This window comes from Aquarana catesbeiana, linkage group LG12 (assembly GCF_042186555.1).
Source record: "Aquarana catesbeiana isolate 2022-GZ linkage group LG12, ASM4218655v1, whole genome shotgun sequence".
Classification (NCBI taxonomy): domain Eukaryota; kingdom Metazoa; phylum Chordata; class Amphibia; order Anura; family Ranidae; genus Aquarana; species Aquarana catesbeiana.
This window is the reverse complement of record NC_133335.1, coordinates 15228406-15248799: the sequence shown is the minus strand read 5'-3', so window position 1 is coordinate 15248799 and position 20394 is coordinate 15228406. Positions and strand designations below refer to the sequence as shown.

The following is a 20394-nucleotide window of genomic DNA, read 5'->3' as shown; positions in this document are numbered from 1 at the left end:
TTAAGTTTTGGATAGAGTGAAGAAGGTTTAAAACATCTGCCAGTTTTTTTCCTTTTTTTTTGTTTTTTTGCCGTCTGTGTCCCAATTACAGAGATTCACCCTCTCTATTAGTCCTGTTTACCTTTATCGCCAAGAGTGAAAGTAAAAGACAATCCCAAATTTTGGGGTGTCGCCAGAACAGGGATAGAAGGGACATTTTCCAGCGGGAACACTCATTCTGGTGACAACCAGGGATTCCCTAATTTTGGAGAGATTTCCTCTCACTTCCTGTTTTGGATATGCTGCAGGAAATGAAGGGAAATCTCCCCAATGGAACCTAACAGGTGTTATAACCCTCCCTTTCTATGTCGCAAAATGAAAAAAGAAGTTTTGTCTTTAGTTGTACTATAAAGTATAACAAACTTTTTATTCTGTTGTTTTGAATAGAGTGGAGAGAGATTAAATCGCCTATTAGGTTTTTATGGCGGTCTGTGCCCCTGTTCTATCAGAATACCGCTACCCATCAGAAAATGCAACGGAAGTGAAGTTGCAAACAAAATTGCTTATGGCGCATGCTCTATGCGTTCCAGCATGGCCGCTATGCGTTTCAATAGGTTTCCTAATGTGACAGAACATGAAGCCGGCAGCGGACATCTTCTTACACCCAGGCAAGCAGGCATCAGGTGGCGATGGCCATCCTGGTACACCCCGCACTGCTCAGCGGCAAACTGGTTATATACTGAAAAGGCTATTTCACTGCGACAGAGTGAAATAATCTATTTCAGTATATAAGGTGAGTTAACTGCTAAAATAAGTGTGAACTTGAAGACTTGCCTGGGTGTAGGAGCTCACCTTATATACTGAAATAAACGATTTCACCACGACAGAGTGAAATCGTCAATTTCAGTATATAATCAGTTTGCCGCTGAGCAGTGTGGGGTGTACCAAGATGGCCGTCGCCACCTTCTGCCTGCTTCACTTTGTAACCCAATCAAGTGCAAGGAAAATGAAAAAAAAAATGCATTTTTGCTTGCATGTGATTAGATGATGGAAATCAGCTGAGCTTCACCTCATTCACTAAGCTCTGGGGAAAATGAGTGCAACTATACTGGCAAACTTCAGTCTCTTTGCCTTTAGTACATCCACCCAAGTATTAAAGTATAACTAGAGGCAAAAAAGATATAGAACACCTGGGGGACCCTAACGTAAGGAGGGACTTTGGGATCCTAATATAAGGGGAGACTTTGGGGACCCTAATGAAAAATGGGGCCCCTGAGTTAAGGAGGGGGAACTCTGGGGACCCTGATGTAAGGGAGGGGGGGCGGGGGGATTCTGATAACTGATGAAAGGGCTAGAACTTTGGGGACCCCAACGAAAGGGCTAGAACTTTGGAGACCCCAACGAAAGGGCTAGAACTTTGGAGACCCCAACGAAAGGGCTAGAACTTTGGAGACCCCAACGAAAGGGCTAGAACTTTGGAGACCCCAACGAAAGGGCTAGAACTTTGGAGACCCCAACGAAAGGGCTAGAACTTTGGAGACCCCAACGAAAGGGCTAGAACTTTGGAGACCCTAACGAAAGGGCTAGAACTTTGGAGACCCTAACGAAAGGGCTAGATCTTTGGAGACCCTAACGAAAGGGCTAGAACTTTGGAGACCCTAATGAAAGGGCTAGAACTTTGGAGACCCTAATGAAAGGGCTAGAACTTTGGAGACCCTAATGAAAGGGCTAGAACTTTGGAGACCCTAATGAAAGGGCTAGAACTTTGGAGACCCTAATGAAAGGGCTAGAACTTTGGAGACCCTAATGAAAGGGCTAAACTCTCATGTAAGGGGTCAGGCCCGAGGGGCCCAGGCCTAAAAGTTGTGTAAGGGGCTCTACAATTTGATGGCTCCCCTGGGGGTTATAACCCTCCCTTTTGCCTATTGTTTTTACAGCCAGGATATTAGCATTGTCAGGAAAAAATCAACAATGACCCCCCCCACCTCATATTTTCTCAGTAGAGCTTTCTACTGAGCAGGGTCCTCTTCCTGGGGACACAACAGGGAACACAAACAGCAAAATCCACTAAAGGATATAACCTTTCCACACTATATTTAGAGTAAACATAAAATGTTTTTGCTGGAGTTCTGCTTTAAATGTAGCTAAAAGCACCATATTCATCAGTGGTTAGTACCCTTCTTTTTCCATAATACCCATAGTGGGAGGTTCAGGACTACTTCAGCATTTCGCTGCCAAATCTGTTTGGTAGTCCAATGAGCAGCAGCTGACCCAGAAAACTGAAAAAACTACAACGGGAAATAACAATGTCACTCTACTGCCAGGGCAGCGAGACATAAAGGTACGTCAATCACAAAGAGCGGCGTTCCACTTTAAGTGCCGTAAACTCTGTTGACTTTGCATAATTGGATAAAAACAAAACATGGAACTCTCGTATTTCTCTCTATCTGTCTGCGATATGGACATCCATGTTTAATAACTTTCCATAATCCGCGTATTTTTCCCTTTACAAGCCTCTGAAGTGTCTGGGGGATTTATTGTAATAAGGAGGCCCCATCAGTCATCTTGATTTAATGTCCTGTCGGATTAATCCTTTTCAATCAAAAAAGGAGCCGGTTTAATCGTACAACAGTTTACATGTCTCTGCTTCCTTCCTGAGCCTGAAAACAATGCAGATGTTTATACAGGATGAAGAGGCTCGATTAATGCCACATGTTTCACGTAAATACAATCGCGGCAAGCCAGGAAACACCCCTCTTGGCTCAATAAATTTCTCACCTAATTTTTAATACCCCTTATTTTTTCTTTTTTTTTTTTTTGCCCCGTCAACTTAAATCGCACAGCCCTTCCTTTAAAACGACTGATTAATCATTAGCCTTTCTTTCAAAGACTGGAAGAGATTAAAACCACATTTTATTCTTTTTATTTTTTTTTTTTTTTAAATCTGTGGTGTGGCCAGTTTCCAAGATTCTATTTTCTTTTTCTATTCAGCTGGTCACCAGAATAAGACTTAATGACTGGTGACATTTAACCTCTGGAGAGCAACGCTCTATTCGCAGCAGTACAGAAAAAAGGACACTAGAGGGCGCTCCTGGCTTACACAAAACATGCTAACCCTCTGCTTTTAGGGAGGGCTATTAATTCCAGCCCCCAGCAATGTGGGGGTTTCCTGAAAGTAATTGCCAATGAATTTGTCTCAAAACAAATGGACTCACCATTGGAATGTACCTTATAATTAAAGGGCCAACTGACAAATTGTAACATATTTCATTCACTTTTAGAAATAAATAGGATTGCACTGATTCCACTTTAAGACCAAGTACTGATACTTTTTTTTTCCAAGTACTCGCCGATATGATACTTTTTTTTTACTGTCATGCAACAGTAGCAAAGATGGGCACTGATGAGGTGTGGACTGTCAGTGGTTTATTTTTATTTTACTTATTTTTTTTATTATTATTATTTTTTTTACAATTTATATATTTTTTGTTATTTTTACAATGCTTTCTGTTTTTTATTGATTTATTTATTTATTTTGGGGGTGGGGGGGGGGGGTTATTGACAATGTCAGTGTTTTTTATTATTATTATTATTTTTTACAAATTATACTAAATATTAAATATTTATTGCAATTTTTATTTTTTTATCAACCCTGTTGGGGGGGGCTTTGGTGAGATTGAGATATTAGGGGTCTAAATAGACCCCTGTCATCTCCCCCTTGAGACAGGGAAAGGGACCGAGGACACAGATTCCCCAGTCCCTTCCTCTGTAGCCTCAGCTGCACTGAAGATGAATGGAGAGGAGACAGAGGCTCCTCTCCATTCATAAACTGAAGAGTTTACGACAGGGATCCTCAAACTACGGCCCTCCAGCTGTTGCAGAACTACACTTCCCATGAGGCATTGTAAAACTCTGACATTCACAGACATGATGGGAATTGAAGTTCATGAACAACTGGAGGACCAACTGTGCATTCAGAAAAGAAAGGAGCCGGTAAATGACATATATACCCCAGCAGCTACCTCCGTTCTCCATCCTGACAGATCTGGGGTGGGGGGGAGCAGAGGGGGACACAGAGGGGGGAGCGGAGAAGGACACAGAAGGGGGAGCGGAGAAGGACACAGAGGGGGGAGCAGAGAAGGACACAGAAGGGGGAGCAGAGAAGGACACAGAAGGGGGAGCAGAGAAGGACACAGAAGGGGGAGCAGAGAAGGACACAGAAGGGGGAGCAGAGAAGGACACAGAAGGGGGAGCAGAGAAGGACACAGAAGGGGGAGCAGAGAAGGACACAGAAGGGGGAGCAGAGAAGGACACAGAAGGGGGAGCAGAGAAGGACACAGAAGGGGGAGCGGAGAAGGACACAGAAGGGGGAGCGGAGAAGGACACAGAAGGGGGAGCAGAGAAGGACACAGAAGGGGGAGCAGAGAAGGACACAGAAGGGGGAGCAGAGAAGGACACAGAAGGGGGAGCAGAGAAGGACACAGAAGGGGGAGCAGAGAAGGACACGGAGGGGGAGCAGAGAAGGACACGGAGGGGGAGCAGAGAAGGACACGGAGGGGGAGCAGAGAAGGACACGGAGGGGGAGCAGAGAAGGACACGGAGGGGGAGCAGAGAAGGACACAGAAGGGGGAGCAGAGAAGGACACGGAGGGGGAGCAGAGAAGGACACGGAGGGGGAGCAGAGAAGGACACGGAGGGGGAGCAGAGAAGGACACGGAGGGGGAGCAGAGAAGGACACGGAGGGGGAGCAGAGAAGGACACAGAAGGGGGAGCAGAGAAGGACACAGAAGGGGGAGCAGAGAAGGACACAGAAGGGGGAGCAGAGAAGGACACAGAAGGGGGAGCAGAGAAGGACACTTCTTTTGGGCCACAATTTATTGCCTGACAATCACGGCGCGATTGTGGTGCCATTAGAAGTAATAGGCTTGCAAATGCGTCCTGCGTTTTGCAGAGATTTCGCCCCCCACCCCCCACCCCCCCATGAGGTGTGAATGGAGCTTTATTGTAAAATAAAGAAAGATTTAGAAACATTGTTTTCCCACACAGGGGTCTTCTACAACAAACATAAAATGCCAGCCCACCTGGCTCCACTGCAGTTAGCCCCGACCATAGCTTCCTTTGGGCGGCCAAATACATCGTAGCCTATGTTGACAAAATTCCTTGCATTGGCCCTGGTTGTATAGGCCCACTCCTGGACTCTTGACAGGAGCTCACCTGACCCCTGGTAGAGTCCTCCTCTCCTCTTGGCTGAACACACCTGACCCCTGGCTTGAGCCGTGTCTCCAAAAACAGGAGCCCTGAGCAAGGTCCATAAAGACATGGATGAGCGAGTTTGGAGTGTAGGAATTTGACTGGCTTGCATAGTTCTGACCTCAACCCAACAGAACACCTTTGGGATGAATTAGAGCGGAGATTGCAAGCCAGGCCTTCTCATCCAACATCAGAACCTGATCTCACAAATGCCTTTCTGGAAGAATGGTCAAACATTCCCATAGACACACTCCTAAACCTTGTGGACGGCCTTCCCAGAAGGGATGAAGCTGTTATAGCTGCAAAGGGTGGGCCAACTCAATATTAAACCCTATGGACTAAGACTGGGATGCTATTAAAGTTCATGTGCGTGTAAAGGTAGGCGTCCTAATTCTTTTGGTAATATATTATATGTAAGCGGTGATCGCGCCACACATGTAAGGAATCTCAGTGAACACCAGACCTCTTGTGCAACTCAAAACTGAAAACATGTAAAAGGCTTTTTAAGCGTTGCCTACGTTGATGACACCAAAATCTATCTCTCTACCCCTCAACTCACTCCATCAGTCTCCTCACGTATCACTAACTTACTAACAGACATATCAGTCTGGATGTCACACCACTTCCTCAAACTCAACTTGTCCAAAACCGAGCTTATAATATTTCCTCCCCCACGTGCCTCTTCCCCTGACTTCTCTGTCAAGAGCAATGGCACAACCATCCACCTGTCCCCACATGCCAGGGTGCTAGGTGTTCTTCTGGACGCCTCTGTTCTTCTGGACGCCTCTGTTCTTCTGGACGCCTCTGTTCTTCTGGACGCCTCTGTTCTTCTGGACGCCTCTGTTCTTGTTCTTCTGGACTCCTCTGTTCTTCTGGACTCTGAACTCTCCTTTCAGCCCCATATCCAATCACTTTATTAAGGCTTGCTGCCTCAACCGCCACAACATCTCTACAATAAGCCCCTTCCTACCCAATGAAACCACAAAGCTCCTGATTCACTCCCTTGTTATCTCTCGCCTTGACTACTGCAACTCCCTCCTCATTGGCTTACCTCTAAATAGACTATCCCCCCTTCAGTCCATCATGAATGCTGCTGCCAGACTCTTCCACCTTACAAACCGCTCAGTGTCTGCTACCCCTCTCTGCCAATCCCTCCATTGGCTTCCACTCGCCCAATGAATTCAATTCAAAATTCTAACAACTTACAAAGCCATCCACAACTCAGCCCCCAGCTACATCACTAGCCTAGTCTCAAAATACCAACCTAATGGTCCTCTTCATTCCTCCCAAGACCTCCTGCTCTCTAGCTCCCTCGTCACCTCATCCCATACTCACCTCCAGGAGTTCTCCAGAGCCTCTCCCATCCTTTGGAATTCCCTACCCCAATCTGTACGACTATCTCCTACTCTATCCACTGTTAGGCGATCCCTGAAAACTTTTCTCTTCAGAGAAGCCAATCCTGCCCCCACATAACAACTGTACTTTCATTTTCTTCATCAGCTCCCCCCCCCCCACAATTCTTATCTTGAATTTTATTGTAATTGTACTGTCTGCCCTCATATTGTAAAGTGCTGTGCAAACTGTTGGCGCCAGGGGCAGCCAGTCCATTGCCTCCCCCCATCCATGCGTCTGGCCCCTTTCAGCACACCAGTGCATGGATTCCAATGCGGAGGTGCTGTTTTTTTTTTTTTGAAGCACCAATTAAAGCCAGAGGCTCTAATAGGCTTCAATATAGGGTGGGCTCGGGTCGCAGAGAGTGCGCTCCGAGCCCACCCAGGTGTGTTACAAAAGCGAATGAATATTCGCTCTTGTAACACTGATCCTACTCCCGGCCAATCATGAAGCCGTTTATGACACCGGTCACCCGATTGGCTGAAAGGATTGGCGATCCTATTGTAACACTGATCCTCCTCCCGGCCAATCAGGAAGCCTGTTTTGACACCGGTCACCCAACTGGCTGAAAGGACGGGCGATCCTATTGGACGCCTAGGAGGAGGGGAGGAGCTGGAAGCCGCCATGGAGGAGAGGACACGGAGCCGCTGCAACACACTGCCTGCCACCCGCTGCCGGGCAACCAGCAAACAGCGGAAGGGGGGTGGTGGGATCCACTTGGAGGAGGTGGGGGGGGTCTTTGTTTGCCGCCCCCCCCCCAAAAAAAAAAAACAACACCAGTCGCCACTGGTTGGCGCTATATAAATCCTGTATTATAATAATAATCTTTAAAATTTTACCAAAAATTGGATATTATATTGTGTTTACTAAAACTCATTAAAATTGTATTTTTTTCCTAAAAAATGTACGTTTGGTAAACCGCTGCGCAAATATCGTGCAACCACCATTTTATTCTCCAGGGTCTCTGCCTAAAATATATAATGTTTGGGGGTTTTAAGTAAATTTCTAGCAAAATGTACTTTTCATGTATGAGAGAAATGACAGAATTCTCCCCGGACTGGAAATGGTTAAAAAAAAATTTAAGAAATCTTGTGGATAGAATATTCGGGAGTGTGACATAACACTAAAATGAATGGCCTTGGAAGCTGAAGTAAATGTGTGCCTTCATTTTATAAATCTTTGAGGTCCTTGACGATGCCCTGTGGGAGGGTGAAACGCGTTGATACAATTTCCGGTTCCGAGACCATTAGACGTCACTTCCGGTTATCGGTGGAACGCAACGCCATGGGCGGCATTTTTTTGGACTTGAAGCTCTCTGACTTTTTATGCCCGGTTTTATCTTGCTTTTTGTAAGTATTTATTTTTATATGCGCAATAAATCTATTGCCAAACGGTAGTTCACTATAGTCCCTTCCTTTCATTTAGTTTTTTGGGTACCAATTATCCCGGGCTGAGTTTCTATAACGAGTGGGATCTGCCTGGTGATTGGATGTTAAGCTGCCATCCCTTGGCCACCATGATAAGCCTGAAGTGACCCCTAGACTGCAAAGCTAGGGGTCCATTCCATCCGGTGAGTGGGGACACGGGGGGGGGGGGGTGTTTTGCGCCCCTTGAAAACTCTGGAGCACTTTGCACTTTTTTTGGTTTGGTGCACATCAGTCACTTTTATGGACATTTGCTTTTTTATCTTATTTTTATTTTTATCTTATCTCTTTTTTTATTTTATTTTATTGTTTTTCATTATATTCATTGATGTTGTGTTTGCTATCGCTGTAGTTTATATCTCATTTTTTGTTTGTCAAGTGAATAGCACTTTGTGTACAGCAGCTGCACTTTTTTTTTAATCGAATTTTCATTTTTATTGTCACATTTGTCACACCATTAGCGCAATTTTATATATTAAGAATATTTTATGTTCATTGTATAAATTCCTTGGCATGATCTCTGTAGAGGCCCGGCTAGAGCAGACGGAATGCCATTCCTCCAGAAGAAGTGGGAACAGGTCGCTGTTTACCTACGGAGTCTCCTTATCTGCGATCGGAAATTGTATCCATTTACTGTAGCGACGGACAGCTCTGCCCGGGGGTCCGAAATCGATCCCTCCGTGGCTTCCGAGAGGGAGCGAGCAGCAGAGGAAACAAGTTTAGGAAATCTTGCCTTGTGTTACAGGAAATGAATTTTATGCCAGCTGCTGGGAAAAAAAAGCCGAGGTACGAAGAGACTGAACAAACATTTTTTATTTTTTTTATGGCGTTCTGAAAATCGCTCCTTTCCTGGTTATGTTAATATTAGATTACTAAATAACGATCCTGAACTGAACGCTTTCACACAGAGGTCTGACAGGCGGACAATTCCAACAGACGAGGACGGGGGATAAAATAACCGATCGCTTCCAGGTGAAAAAAAAAAAATAAAAAAAATGGGATCGCTGGATTTCTATCTCCGTACAGGTGGTCCTGTGTATTGGGTCCATCAACGCAAAACAAGCTGCGAAATCTGCCAGTAGGTCGAGCGATTGACACATACGTGTCAATCTGATCATTTGTTTATGTTTTTATTATTCTTGATAAACCACGTGACCTCTGGAAGATTTACCTCCCTTCCTGACCAGGCCATTTTTTTTTTTTTTTTTGCGATACGGCAATGCGTTATTTTAAAGTGCAACTCCACTTTTGTTGAGAAAAAAAAAAACCTTCCCCTCTGGGCAACGCTGTATCCTGGCCTAGGCCAACAAGGCCTAGGCCTAGGGCAGCACTTTGCAGGGGGGCAGCACGGAAAGAGTCCCTGCGGGCTTGCGCTACACTGTTAGTGTAGCGCCAGTCTTATGGGGTGGACTGGGCTGAGAGGAAAATTAGTCTAGCGCTCCCATAAAGCGGCCGCACTGCTTCCGGTATGCCGGCGGCCGGCATTCTGCAGCTGTGGGGGGGGTCGCCGCTTCTAATTTTGACTGTCCTATCATACTGGACCACAAACCTTCCTCACTGTGCTATGTTTTCTGCTGCACCATTGCATGCACCAATGGATAAATCTTCTTAGTCCTCTCCATAAAATTATCTGAAATTTTTGCTTAAAGTAGAACTATAGACAACACTTTTTTTTTCATTTTGGATAGAGTAAGTCTAGTTAATTTTTTACCATTCCTGTCCCATTGCAGAGATTTCTCTTCACTTCCTGCCCCATAGCCAAACAGGAAGTGAGAGGAAATCTATGCAAATTAAGGGAATTCATTGCCCCCCCCCCCCGGCCCTCAGAACTAGTGTCCCCACTCAAAAATTTCAGGGCGGGTCTTAAACAGCAAGGGTTGTGGCCTTGACAGGAAGGGGTGGGTCATATTTAAATTAGGGGATACACGAGTTTAGTCAGGCCTAGGGCAGCACAAAACCTAAATACACTACTGCCACTGGGTGATCGATGTACATTACAAAGATTTAAAACAAACTTTGTTGCAGATTTCTACCTTTTGTTATTCTGAAGAAATCCCGGTGTGTTTGTCTGTGTCCGTGTGCGAAAGTGAATCTAATGGGAGTGGATTCAGAATTATCAAGCAGCAGCTGCACCTGCAGGGCGCCAATGAGGAAAGCTGCTGGGCCTGCATCCCTTTAGGCCTGGTTCAAACCTATGTATTTTTTTTTTTAGTGCATTTTCAGTTTTGCAGAAACACATTACAGTCCATTAAATGTGGTTTCCCATTCCTTTTGCTCTGGTTGGACCTGGGATGCGGGAAAGCAATATTGCTCTATCTCCCCCCCCCCCCCCCCCCCGCCATTTGTTTACTATCTATTGTTAAATACATTTTTCACAGTTTGTAGTGTTATGATATGTATTGTTTAATATTCTATCAAATTGCAGATTTTCTCCTGATGAAGCGGTATTAGGCCACGAAACTTGTTGAGAAACGATATCCGTCATCTCAGTGTGATCCTCCCTGCTAGGGGACCATAATGCTGGTGATACACATGGATTGTCCTATGCATTTTTTGTATGTATTCAATATGTTTTTAATTGTGTATTAATTATGAATTAATAAAATTACCAAACTACCTATTTACTCATTATAACCTCTGAGTTTATGCTGTTCAAGCCAGTACCGAGGTAGTCCGTTTTTCTTGTTTTGGGCGATCAGTTGGGGACCGATCTCCCAGTTTCTCCATGGTTTCCTATGGGTCATGTTCACATCTGTTCATTTTATGGAAAGGGCCAGGGACTTTTTTTTTCTGGTTTTTGGTTCCATAGACTTCAGTGGATCAAAAATTTGTATTGAAAAAACAAATTTTTTTTTTTTTTTTTTACTAGTAATGGCGGCAAGCAGTGACTTGTAGCGGGACTGCGATAATGCGGCGGACACTTTTTGGGGATAAGTGACACTAATACAGTGACCGGCACTAAATATATGCACTGTCATTGTACTAATGACACTGGCTGGGAAGGGGTTAACATCAGGGGGTGATCAAAGGGTTGAATGTGTTCCTAGCCTGTGTTTCGGTGTACTGTGGGAGATGCTTTTACTAGGGAAAGACATGGATCTTAGTCCCTGCTTTGCAGAGAGACACAGGATCCATGCCTTCCCTCCTGTCAGAACGGCGATCTGCCTGGTTTACAAAGGCCGTTCTTGGCCCTCTGTCCAGCGATCTGCGGGTGCCGGTGGACATGGAGTCCGCAGTACCCGTAGATCAGCTCCTGCTGTGTATAAGCACGGCGGGGGCGCATATGCGGGCCCCAGAGCCGGAAACGTGCTGCTGGAAGTGCGCATGTGCGCAGGGAAGTGTCGTAGCACGTACTAGGTACATGATCTGACGCAGAAGAGACACCTTGCCGCCATATATGAAAGTTGGTAAAATCTACGAAAGAGCAAAGCAAGCAATCATTTTCTGTTGATTTATCTTCAGGCTGGGTTGCAAAGGAAACAATCAGCCACGCTGTAAAAATTTTGTCTGTGTTCAATGAGGGCGACGTCTGTACAGTATATGCAACATCCCCCCCCCCCCCCCCAAAACCAAATGTAGAGAATAATCAAGTAAATTAGGATTTATTAAAAACAATATTTGTCAATTGCCAATTACTAACTTGTCCTTTCAAAAGACTTTTTTTAAAAACATTTGAAAACTGCACCTTTTAGTAAAAAGAGAAGCTTGGGAATTGAAAAAAAGCAAAACACATACTCCCCTAAGTGGATGCTGCATCTGTACCCAGTGAACTGAGTGATCAAAGACCACTAATCGCTCAGTTCTCGGGCTTCATTGAGCAGATATGTCAGGGTTGGGCTCAGCCCTTCCTTCTCTGAGCTGGCTGCTCAGCTGTCGGCTAATTGCCAGCTCCCATCTCTCTCCACAATTACTCAGCTGTTGATGATCCTGCTCGTCAGTCCTGCCTAGTTAAGCTGTCCAGTCCAGAGGAGCTCTGCCTTCACCTTGGTCAACATCACAGAGATGCTCTCCTGCATTCCTGTTAAAGGACTTGCTTGGCTGACATCCCCCTTCTAGCTCCAGATCCTGCTTGCTGTTTTACTACGCTCATCTCCAGCCCCCTGACGTTTGGCTTGTCTGACTATCCGTTCCGGTTCCTGAACTCTGGCTATGTTTTGACTACATTTGTTCTACTTACTTTTATTATTAAAAGAGTGTGATTTAACTGTACTTCTGTCTCGGTCTGATTTCATGGTTTCTGACAAGATAGTGGTGACTGTCAGTCACCAGCTCGCTGCTGTGTCCCTCCAGTGCTCACTGGAGCATTGGGCTGTGGAGGGGTCAGCAGCAGCTGGGCTCAGTCTCCCAGCAGCTCGCTGAGAGGCTGAGCCAGCAGCTGGTCCAGGCATCTGGGGGTGGATCCCGACATTAAAGTCGGGATCGATCTATAGCCTGAACCAGCTGAATGATGTCAGCTGACAGGGGACATTAGCTTGCTGTCAGCTGAAAACGGGTCACAGGAGTGCAGAACGAAATGTACTCCTGTGACCCACAAAGAAAGTAGGGCCAAAAAAGCTATGGCCAGGCTTTTCCTTTCAAACAGCAGCTGCATGTGACTCTGCAGCTGCTGGAATTGAGACCAGAAGGCCCAGCGTTGTTGCTCTGGAAGTGTAGCGATAGCTATCCTCCTGGAGCTCTATAAAACTCTCAGATATAGTTTAAAAAAAGTTAAGTCCACAAGGTGGCATGCACCTCGTTGGACTTAAATCGTAGATTTAAAATGATCATTTAACCATGTGGCTTGTGTTCAGCTTTAACATTAGTAAAAAACTGAGGCATGATGGTTGCAGCACAGGGTAATCTCTGGTCATTTTCCCTTGAAGGTCCTTTTCTTATGCACTTCCTGTTATAGGGTGACAACGCTCCGGCTCTGGACCAAAAAATCTTTTTAATGGAGTCCAGTGAGGGACACGGGAATTCATAGAATGTATATACTGTTGTGTTATACTGCCGCCTACAAAAGAAATGGACAATGGGAGCAAAAAAGCTATTTGCCAACAAAGGATAAACACCAGGAGTTCAGCTACATTGTAAAATGTGCATGCGTGCTATGAGTCAAGTCCAAAGATGTGCATGCCACCTTGTGGACTTATCTCTTTAAATTACATCTGAAAGTTTTAGAGCTCCAGGAGCACCGCTATTGCTACACTTCCACAACTATGATGCTGGGCCTTCCGGTCAGAGTCCCATGCAGCAGCTGTGCCCACCCCTCCCCCTCCTCCTGTCCAATCCCAGAATGCTTTCTGTTATGTGAACTCATTGACAAAATACAAAGGCTTCTGTGAATGGGCAGCAGAGGGGAGGAATGCTTGTGTGGCAAAGCAGCGTCAATCCTCTCAGAGCCCTGGGAGCGTAGCGATGGATATCTTTCCACAGCTTCACACAACTGTCAGATATAAAGTTAAAAAGATAAGTCCACGAGGTGGTATGCACATAGTAAATCAACTCCAAGGAGTCAAGTCCAACTAAGAGCAAAAAAGGTTGCGCACTTTGTAAGTGCAGTTGCTCCAGAGCTTAGTAAAGGAGCAGAAGCTCTGCTGACTTCCATCATCCAATCATGTGCAAGGAAAAATGCAGTTTTTTTTTTCCTTGCACATGATTGGGTACTCTTTTCAAAAAGTGAAGCTTTCCCCTTACTTACTAAGTCTATTTGCCTTTAGTAAATCAACCCCATAGTGTGACTGCACACTTTACAACGTGGCTGAATTCCTGGAGTTCAGCTTTAAATTTCTCCTGTAGGTGGCAGTATAACACAACAGTCTAAGAATTCCAGTGTGCTGCGATGGACCAGAAAAAATAAAATGGGTTAATGTAGAAGAAGATCATGGGGTGCTCAACCTGTGGCCCTTCAGCTGTTGCAGAACTTCAAGTCCCATGATCATACCTCCCAACATTTTGAGATGGGAATGAGGGACACCTACTAGCAAATGTATGTAGGCATAGGACACGCCCCCCCTCCCACACCCCCTTAAAGGAGAATGAACCCCAAAAAAAGGTCAATTAAACCCACAAGTGCTTTTTTTTACCACTACTATTCCTTTATATTGGCTTTTAAAATGTACAAATGCAATTTACAAATTGGATGAAAGGTTTAGTGCCTGGGAAACATTTCTTGAAAGATAAAAAGTGCATTTTATATACAACTATATAGATCCGACCAAAATGAGGGACAAATGAGGAGGAATGAGGGACAGAGGGACATTGCACCAAATCAGGGACAGTCCCATGAAATCAGGGAAAGTTGGGAGCTATGGGGACAGTCCCTCGAAATCAGGGACAGTTGGGAGGTATGGGGACAGTCCCGCAAAATCAAGGACAGTTGGGAGGTATGGGGACAGTCCCGCAAAATCAAGGACAATTGGGAGGTATGGGGACAGTCCCGCAAAATCAGGGACAGTTGGGAGGTATGGGGACAGTCCCGCAAAATCAGGGACAGTTGGGAGGTATGGGGACAGTCCTGCAAAATCAGGGACAGTTGGAAGGTATGGGGACAGTCCCGCAAAATCAGGGACAGTTGGGAGGTATGGGGACAGTCCAGCGAAATCAGGAACAGTTGGGAGGTATGGGGACAGTCCCGCAAAATCAGGCACAGTTGGGAGGTATGGGGACAGTCCTGCAAAATCAGGGACAGTTGGAAGGTATGGGGACAGTCCCGCAAAATCAGGGACAGTTGGGAGGTATGGGGACAGTCCAGCGAAATCAGGAACAGTTGGGAGGTATGGGGACAGTCCCGCAAAATCAGGCACAGTTGGGAGGTATGCATGATGCATTGCAAGGCTGACAGGTACAAGCATGACTCCCAAAGGCAGAGGCATGAAGGGATTTGTAGTTTCACAACAGCTGGAGGACCACAGGTTGAGCACCCATGATGTAGACATTATCGATTGAGTAACAGAGAATAATCTGTGGGTAACATAAAATGGAAATACCTCATCAGGGCTGGACGCCTGGTACACCCGGCAGGAATCCTCAAACTGGCGCTCCGCCTCAGCCTGGTCCGTCACCCCATTGGACTCGTAAGAGGGCGTGACGTTATGACAGAGCGCGATGGCTTTCACGGCCTCATACACGCGACTGCTCATCGTCTTCCGTACTTTGGTGGTCCCACCTTTCTGGGCCGGCGGGTCCTGTGAGGGCTGCAGAAATTAAAAAAAAAAAAATAGGTACAGTTATAGTCTGTGTGTGTGACCTCCATAGATTCTGTATTTTGTGACCTTTTGTTGGCGCTATAGAAAGAAAATATTCCCCAAGTGACTGGACCGTCCCTCATTTCTGTCCGTATACACGATACATCTGTGTAATAAGCGAATCTTCTGCGAGTAACAGAAGCTTGATCAGATCCACGCAATAAACTTGTCAGGTTATACCTTCCATTAGAAACACATTTTTGGGAACAAAGAGTAGGAGACCCTGCGGCCGGGAATGGATCGCTCCTTTATGGATATGATTAATGGAAACACAAACCAGATGCCCCTACAACTGCACATTTCCATGAAATATTGTGCACCTATTTTTAGGTTTTTTTTTTTTTTTCTGCCTGCAAACTCCTGGTGTAATTAGACAATTACTTAATTAGGCTGGTCACCCAGCGGACACCGGGGTGGCATTTCCTGCTCTGTTAACCTCTGGTGTCACAAGCCGAAAAAAGGTTTCGCTTCCAGGTCAAAAGGTCTCAGAATGGAAATAATAATTGAGGCAATGAATCAGAACTACAGTCAAGTGAAACACTTATTGCTATATGCAGCCAAAAATCAGATGCTTAATTAAAAATTGCCAAAAAGGCCAAAAGAGAACGGGGGGGTCCGGGGCGCTGCTGGCGTGTCAGAGGTAAAGCATTGTAGTTGTAGGTGCGGCTCCGTTATTTCAGCTACTTCTAGAGCGCCGTCAATTCACACACATTAACGTGGTAGTAAACTCTCTATGTGAATTATTATATAGAGCAGGGGTCTCCAAACTGCAGCCCGAGGGCCGGATGTGGCCCTTAATTGCCTTTATCCGGCCCTTGGGGCACTATTTCTCCCACTGATACCAAAGACAGAGCACTATTCCCCACACTGACACCAACAATGGGGCACTATTCCTCCCACTGACACCAATAGGGCACTATTCCCCACACTGACACCAACAATAGGGCACTATTCCTCCCACTGACACCAATAGGGCACTATTCCCCACACTGACACCAACAATGGGGCACTATTCCTCCCACTGACACCAATAGGGCACTATTCCCCACACTGACACCAACAATAGGGCACTATTCCTCCCACTGATACCAACAATAGGGCACTATTCCCCACACTGACACCAATAGGGCGCTATTCCCCACACTGACACCAACAATAGGGCACTATTCCTCCCACTGACACCAACAATAGGGCACTATTCCTCCCACTGACACCAATAGGGCGCTATTCCCCACACTAACACCAACAATAGGGCACTATTCCTCCCACTGACACCAACAATAGGGCACTATTCCTCCCACTGGCACCAACAATAGGGCACTATTCCTCCCACTGGCACCAATAGGGCACTATTCCTCCCACTGGCACCAATAGGGCACTATTCCCCACACTGACACCAACAATAGGGCACTATTCCCCACACTGACACCAACAATAGGGCACTATTCCCCACACTGACACCAACAATGGGGCACTATTCCTCCCACTGACACCAATAGGGCGCTATTCCCCACACTGACACCAACAATAGGGCACTATTCCTCCCACTGACACCAACAATAGGGCACTATTCCCCCCACTGACACCAACAATAGGGCACTATTCCTCCCACTGACACCAACAATAGGGCACTATTCCTCCCACTGGCACCAATAGGGCACTATTCCTCCCACTGACACCAAAGATAAGTATTTTTTTTTTACTCCCACTGACCACCAGACCTATGTCATTGTTAACGCCCACCGATGCCGGGGCATTTTCTGCTCCCACTGGCGACAGTCCGGCCCACCAAAAGTTTGAAAGGCAGTAGACTAGCCCTTTGTTTCAAAAGCTTGGAGACCCCTGATATAGAGAATATTGTGACACTCATGGCCATCAGCTCTATATTATACATACACATATGTGTATATGTATACACACACACATAAACACACAGAGATAGAGAGATATATAGATAGATAGAGATATAGATAGATAGATATCTGTATATATATATATATATATATATATATATATATATATATATATATATATATATATATATATATATATATATATATATATATATATATATATATACACACACACACACATACATACATACATACACACACACACATAAAAAAAAAAAAGAATAACAAATGTTAAATGGGATCATACAATATGCATGTATCTAGGTGAGTAAAAACAAGGGTAGTGCTGAAAGAGTTCACTGCATATAATCCTACAACAAAGTGATTTCAGCCCTGTATATACCTGTGTGTATACACTGAATATATGGCTCTGTACTTCATCCATGGTGTCCATCCCATATGCAACTGTACCCAGGTGAAGTCGCTTGAAGACCATCTCATTCTGAGTCAACGTTCCTGCAAGACACGGCACACCAGCAACTGTTACCATCCAAAATCAGAACACACACAGTACAGCATCAAAAGGGATCCATTTCTGAAAGGTCAGGAGGTGTAGAAGGCAGCAACCCATAATGACCAAGCAGGATTCATTGGTGTTTGCTCTTGCCGAATGAAAAGGTGGAAATCGGGCCGCCTTATCAGAATTGTCTTACAGCTTCACGCATTTCTATTATACAGTACATACACTATATTACCAAAACTATTGGGACGCCTGCCTTTACACACACATGAACTTTAATGACATCCCAGTCTTAGTCCGTAGGGTTCAATATTGAGTTGGCCCACCCTTTGCAGCTATAACAGCTTCAACTTTTCTGGGAAGGCCGTCCACAAGGTTTAGGAGTGTGTCTATGGGAATGTTTGACCATTCTTCCAGAAGAGCATTTGTGAGGTCAGGCACTGATGTTGGATGAGAAGGCCTGGCTCACAGTCTCCGCTCTAATTCATCCCAAAGGTGTTCTATCAGAGTTGAGGTCAGAACTCTGTGCAGGCCAGTCAAATTCCTCCACCCCAAACTCGCTCATCCATGTCTTTATGGACCTTGCTTTGTGCACTGGTGCACAGTCATGTTGGAACAGGAAGGGGCCGTCCCCAAACTGTCTCCACAAAGTTGGGAGCATGAAATTGTCCAAAATGTCTTGGTATGCTGACATCTTAAGAGTTCTCTTCGCTGGAACTAAGGGGCCAAAACCCAACCCCTGAAAAACAACCCCACATCATAATCCCCCCTCCACCGAATGATTTGGACCAGTACACAAAGCAAGGTCCATAGACTCTCCATATAGATAGATAGATAGATAGATAGATAGATAGATATACACACACACACACACACACACACACACACACATAAAAAAAAAAGAATAACAAATGTTAAATGGGATCATACAATCCCATTTTTGCAGCTGTTATAGCTGCAAAGGGTGGCCCAACTAAATATTGAACCCTACGGACTAAGACTGGGATGCCATCAACCACTTCCGGAACGCCCGCCGTTGTACATCGGTAGTTTGATGTTGAATACCGTTATTATGCCAGCAGATATCTGCCATAACCCCGGTATTTTTTAAAGACTGCGTGTGGTCAGCTTTCAGATAAAACTGGTCTCTGCGGTGGATTCACCGTGAGATCACTTTTATCGACACCGGGAGAGGTGCCCACACCCCTCCCACCGCGTCACGGTTGTCTCTGCCACTTACCGGAGCCGTCAGTGGAGACAATCGGGTCCTTTCCCCTCTGAGGCTGAAAGTCGAGTGAGGGAAAGATGGCGCCCACTTGGCTCCATAAAATTGGGTGATGGGTCAAACGTCACTTCTGCAGGGGAAATTTTATTTTAATTTTTTTTTTATTGCATTTTAGTGTAAATATGAGATGTGAGGTCTTTTTGACCCCCCAGATCTCACATTAAAGAGGTCCTGTCATGCTTTTTTTTCTATTACAAGGGAAGTTTACATTGCTTGTAACAAGAATAAAAGTGATCCAAAATATTTTTTCTAAAAGGGTCAGTGTAAAAATAAAAAATTAAAAGTAAAATACATGAAAAAAAAAAAAAAAAAAAATTGAAAGCGCGCCGTCCCGCCGGGCTTGTGCGCAGAAGCGAACGCATGCGCAAATCGCGCCCGCATATGTAAACGGTGTTCAAACCACACATGTGCGGTATCGCCGCAATCGTTAGAGTGAGAGTAACAATTCTAGCCCTAGACCTCATCTGTAATTCAAATATGGTAGCCTGTAAACATTTTTAAACTTCACCTGGGGATATTTTTAAGTGTCAAAGTTTGTCGTCATTCCACGAGCGGACGCAATTTTAAAGCATGACATGTTGGGTATCAATTTACTTGGCGTAACATTATCTTTCACAATACAAAAAAAAAAAAAAAAAAAAAATTGGCTAATTTTATGGTTTTCTTATTTTTTAATAAAAAAAAAGTGTATTTTTTCCCAAAAAATTGTGTTTGTAAGACCGCTGCGCAAATACGGTGTGACAAAGCATTGCAACGGCCGCCATTTTATTCTCTAGGGTGTCTGAAAAAAAAAAAAAAAAATTACACACAATAATATATATAATATGTTTGGGGGTTCTAAGTAATTTTCTAGAAAAAATAAAACCTGATTCTAAGTTGTAAACACCAAGTGTAAAAAATAGGCTCGGTCCTTAAGTAGTTAAAGTTCTTGTGCGTGTAAAGGCAGGCGTCCCAATACTTTTGGTAATATAGTGTATAAATAAACGAAAGAAAAAGAACATATGGCAGAAAGGAAAGACTGCACCTTTTGTCACTCATTGGATCCTTCATTAACCACATGATCTGTGTTTAATACAGCATTAAAAAAAAAAGCCCAATACACATGCTCAGTCACAGCTCCTACCAGTTTTATCAGTTAGTAGATAGGAGATCCGTCCGAGCTGTTCTGGGATGGTGCTGGATCGGACCACGGTTCCCGGGATCTTGGGGTCCCTTCGGATCATCCAGCTGTAGACGATTTTGCCCATGTCCAGATTCACCCGCAAACTGCACAACAGAAAAACGTGATCGAACGTAAGTGGCAGATCTAAAAACCTGGCATGGGCCAACCCCGGGAATCAGCCCGATTTCCACTATGAGAGGCGCGTCACATGGGTTCTACGAGGAATAATTCACATGGAAAACTCTATTAGATGACCCTTTAATGTTACAAAATACACATTTCATATACATGGAAGAATCATTTT

The 20394-nt window shown here is 44.9% G+C and overlaps 1 protein-coding gene across 1 annotated transcript in view; it reads right to left on the bottom strand.

Annotated features, from left to right (window-relative positions):
* The window catches only part of ATP9A (ATPase phospholipid transporting 9A (putative)), a 170026-nt gene that overhangs the window by 70418 nt on the left and 79214 nt on the right, over positions 1–20394 (bottom strand). The window contains exons 12-14 of the mRNA XM_073607253.1: positions 20052–20194; positions 17527–17639; positions 15013–15219 (exon numbers count right to left, since the gene is read on the bottom strand). Coding sequence (XP_073463354.1) covers positions 15013–15219; positions 17527–17639; positions 20052–20194 — 463 coding nt within the window. The remainder of the gene's footprint in view (positions 1–15012; positions 15220–17526; positions 17640–20051; positions 20195–20394) is intronic.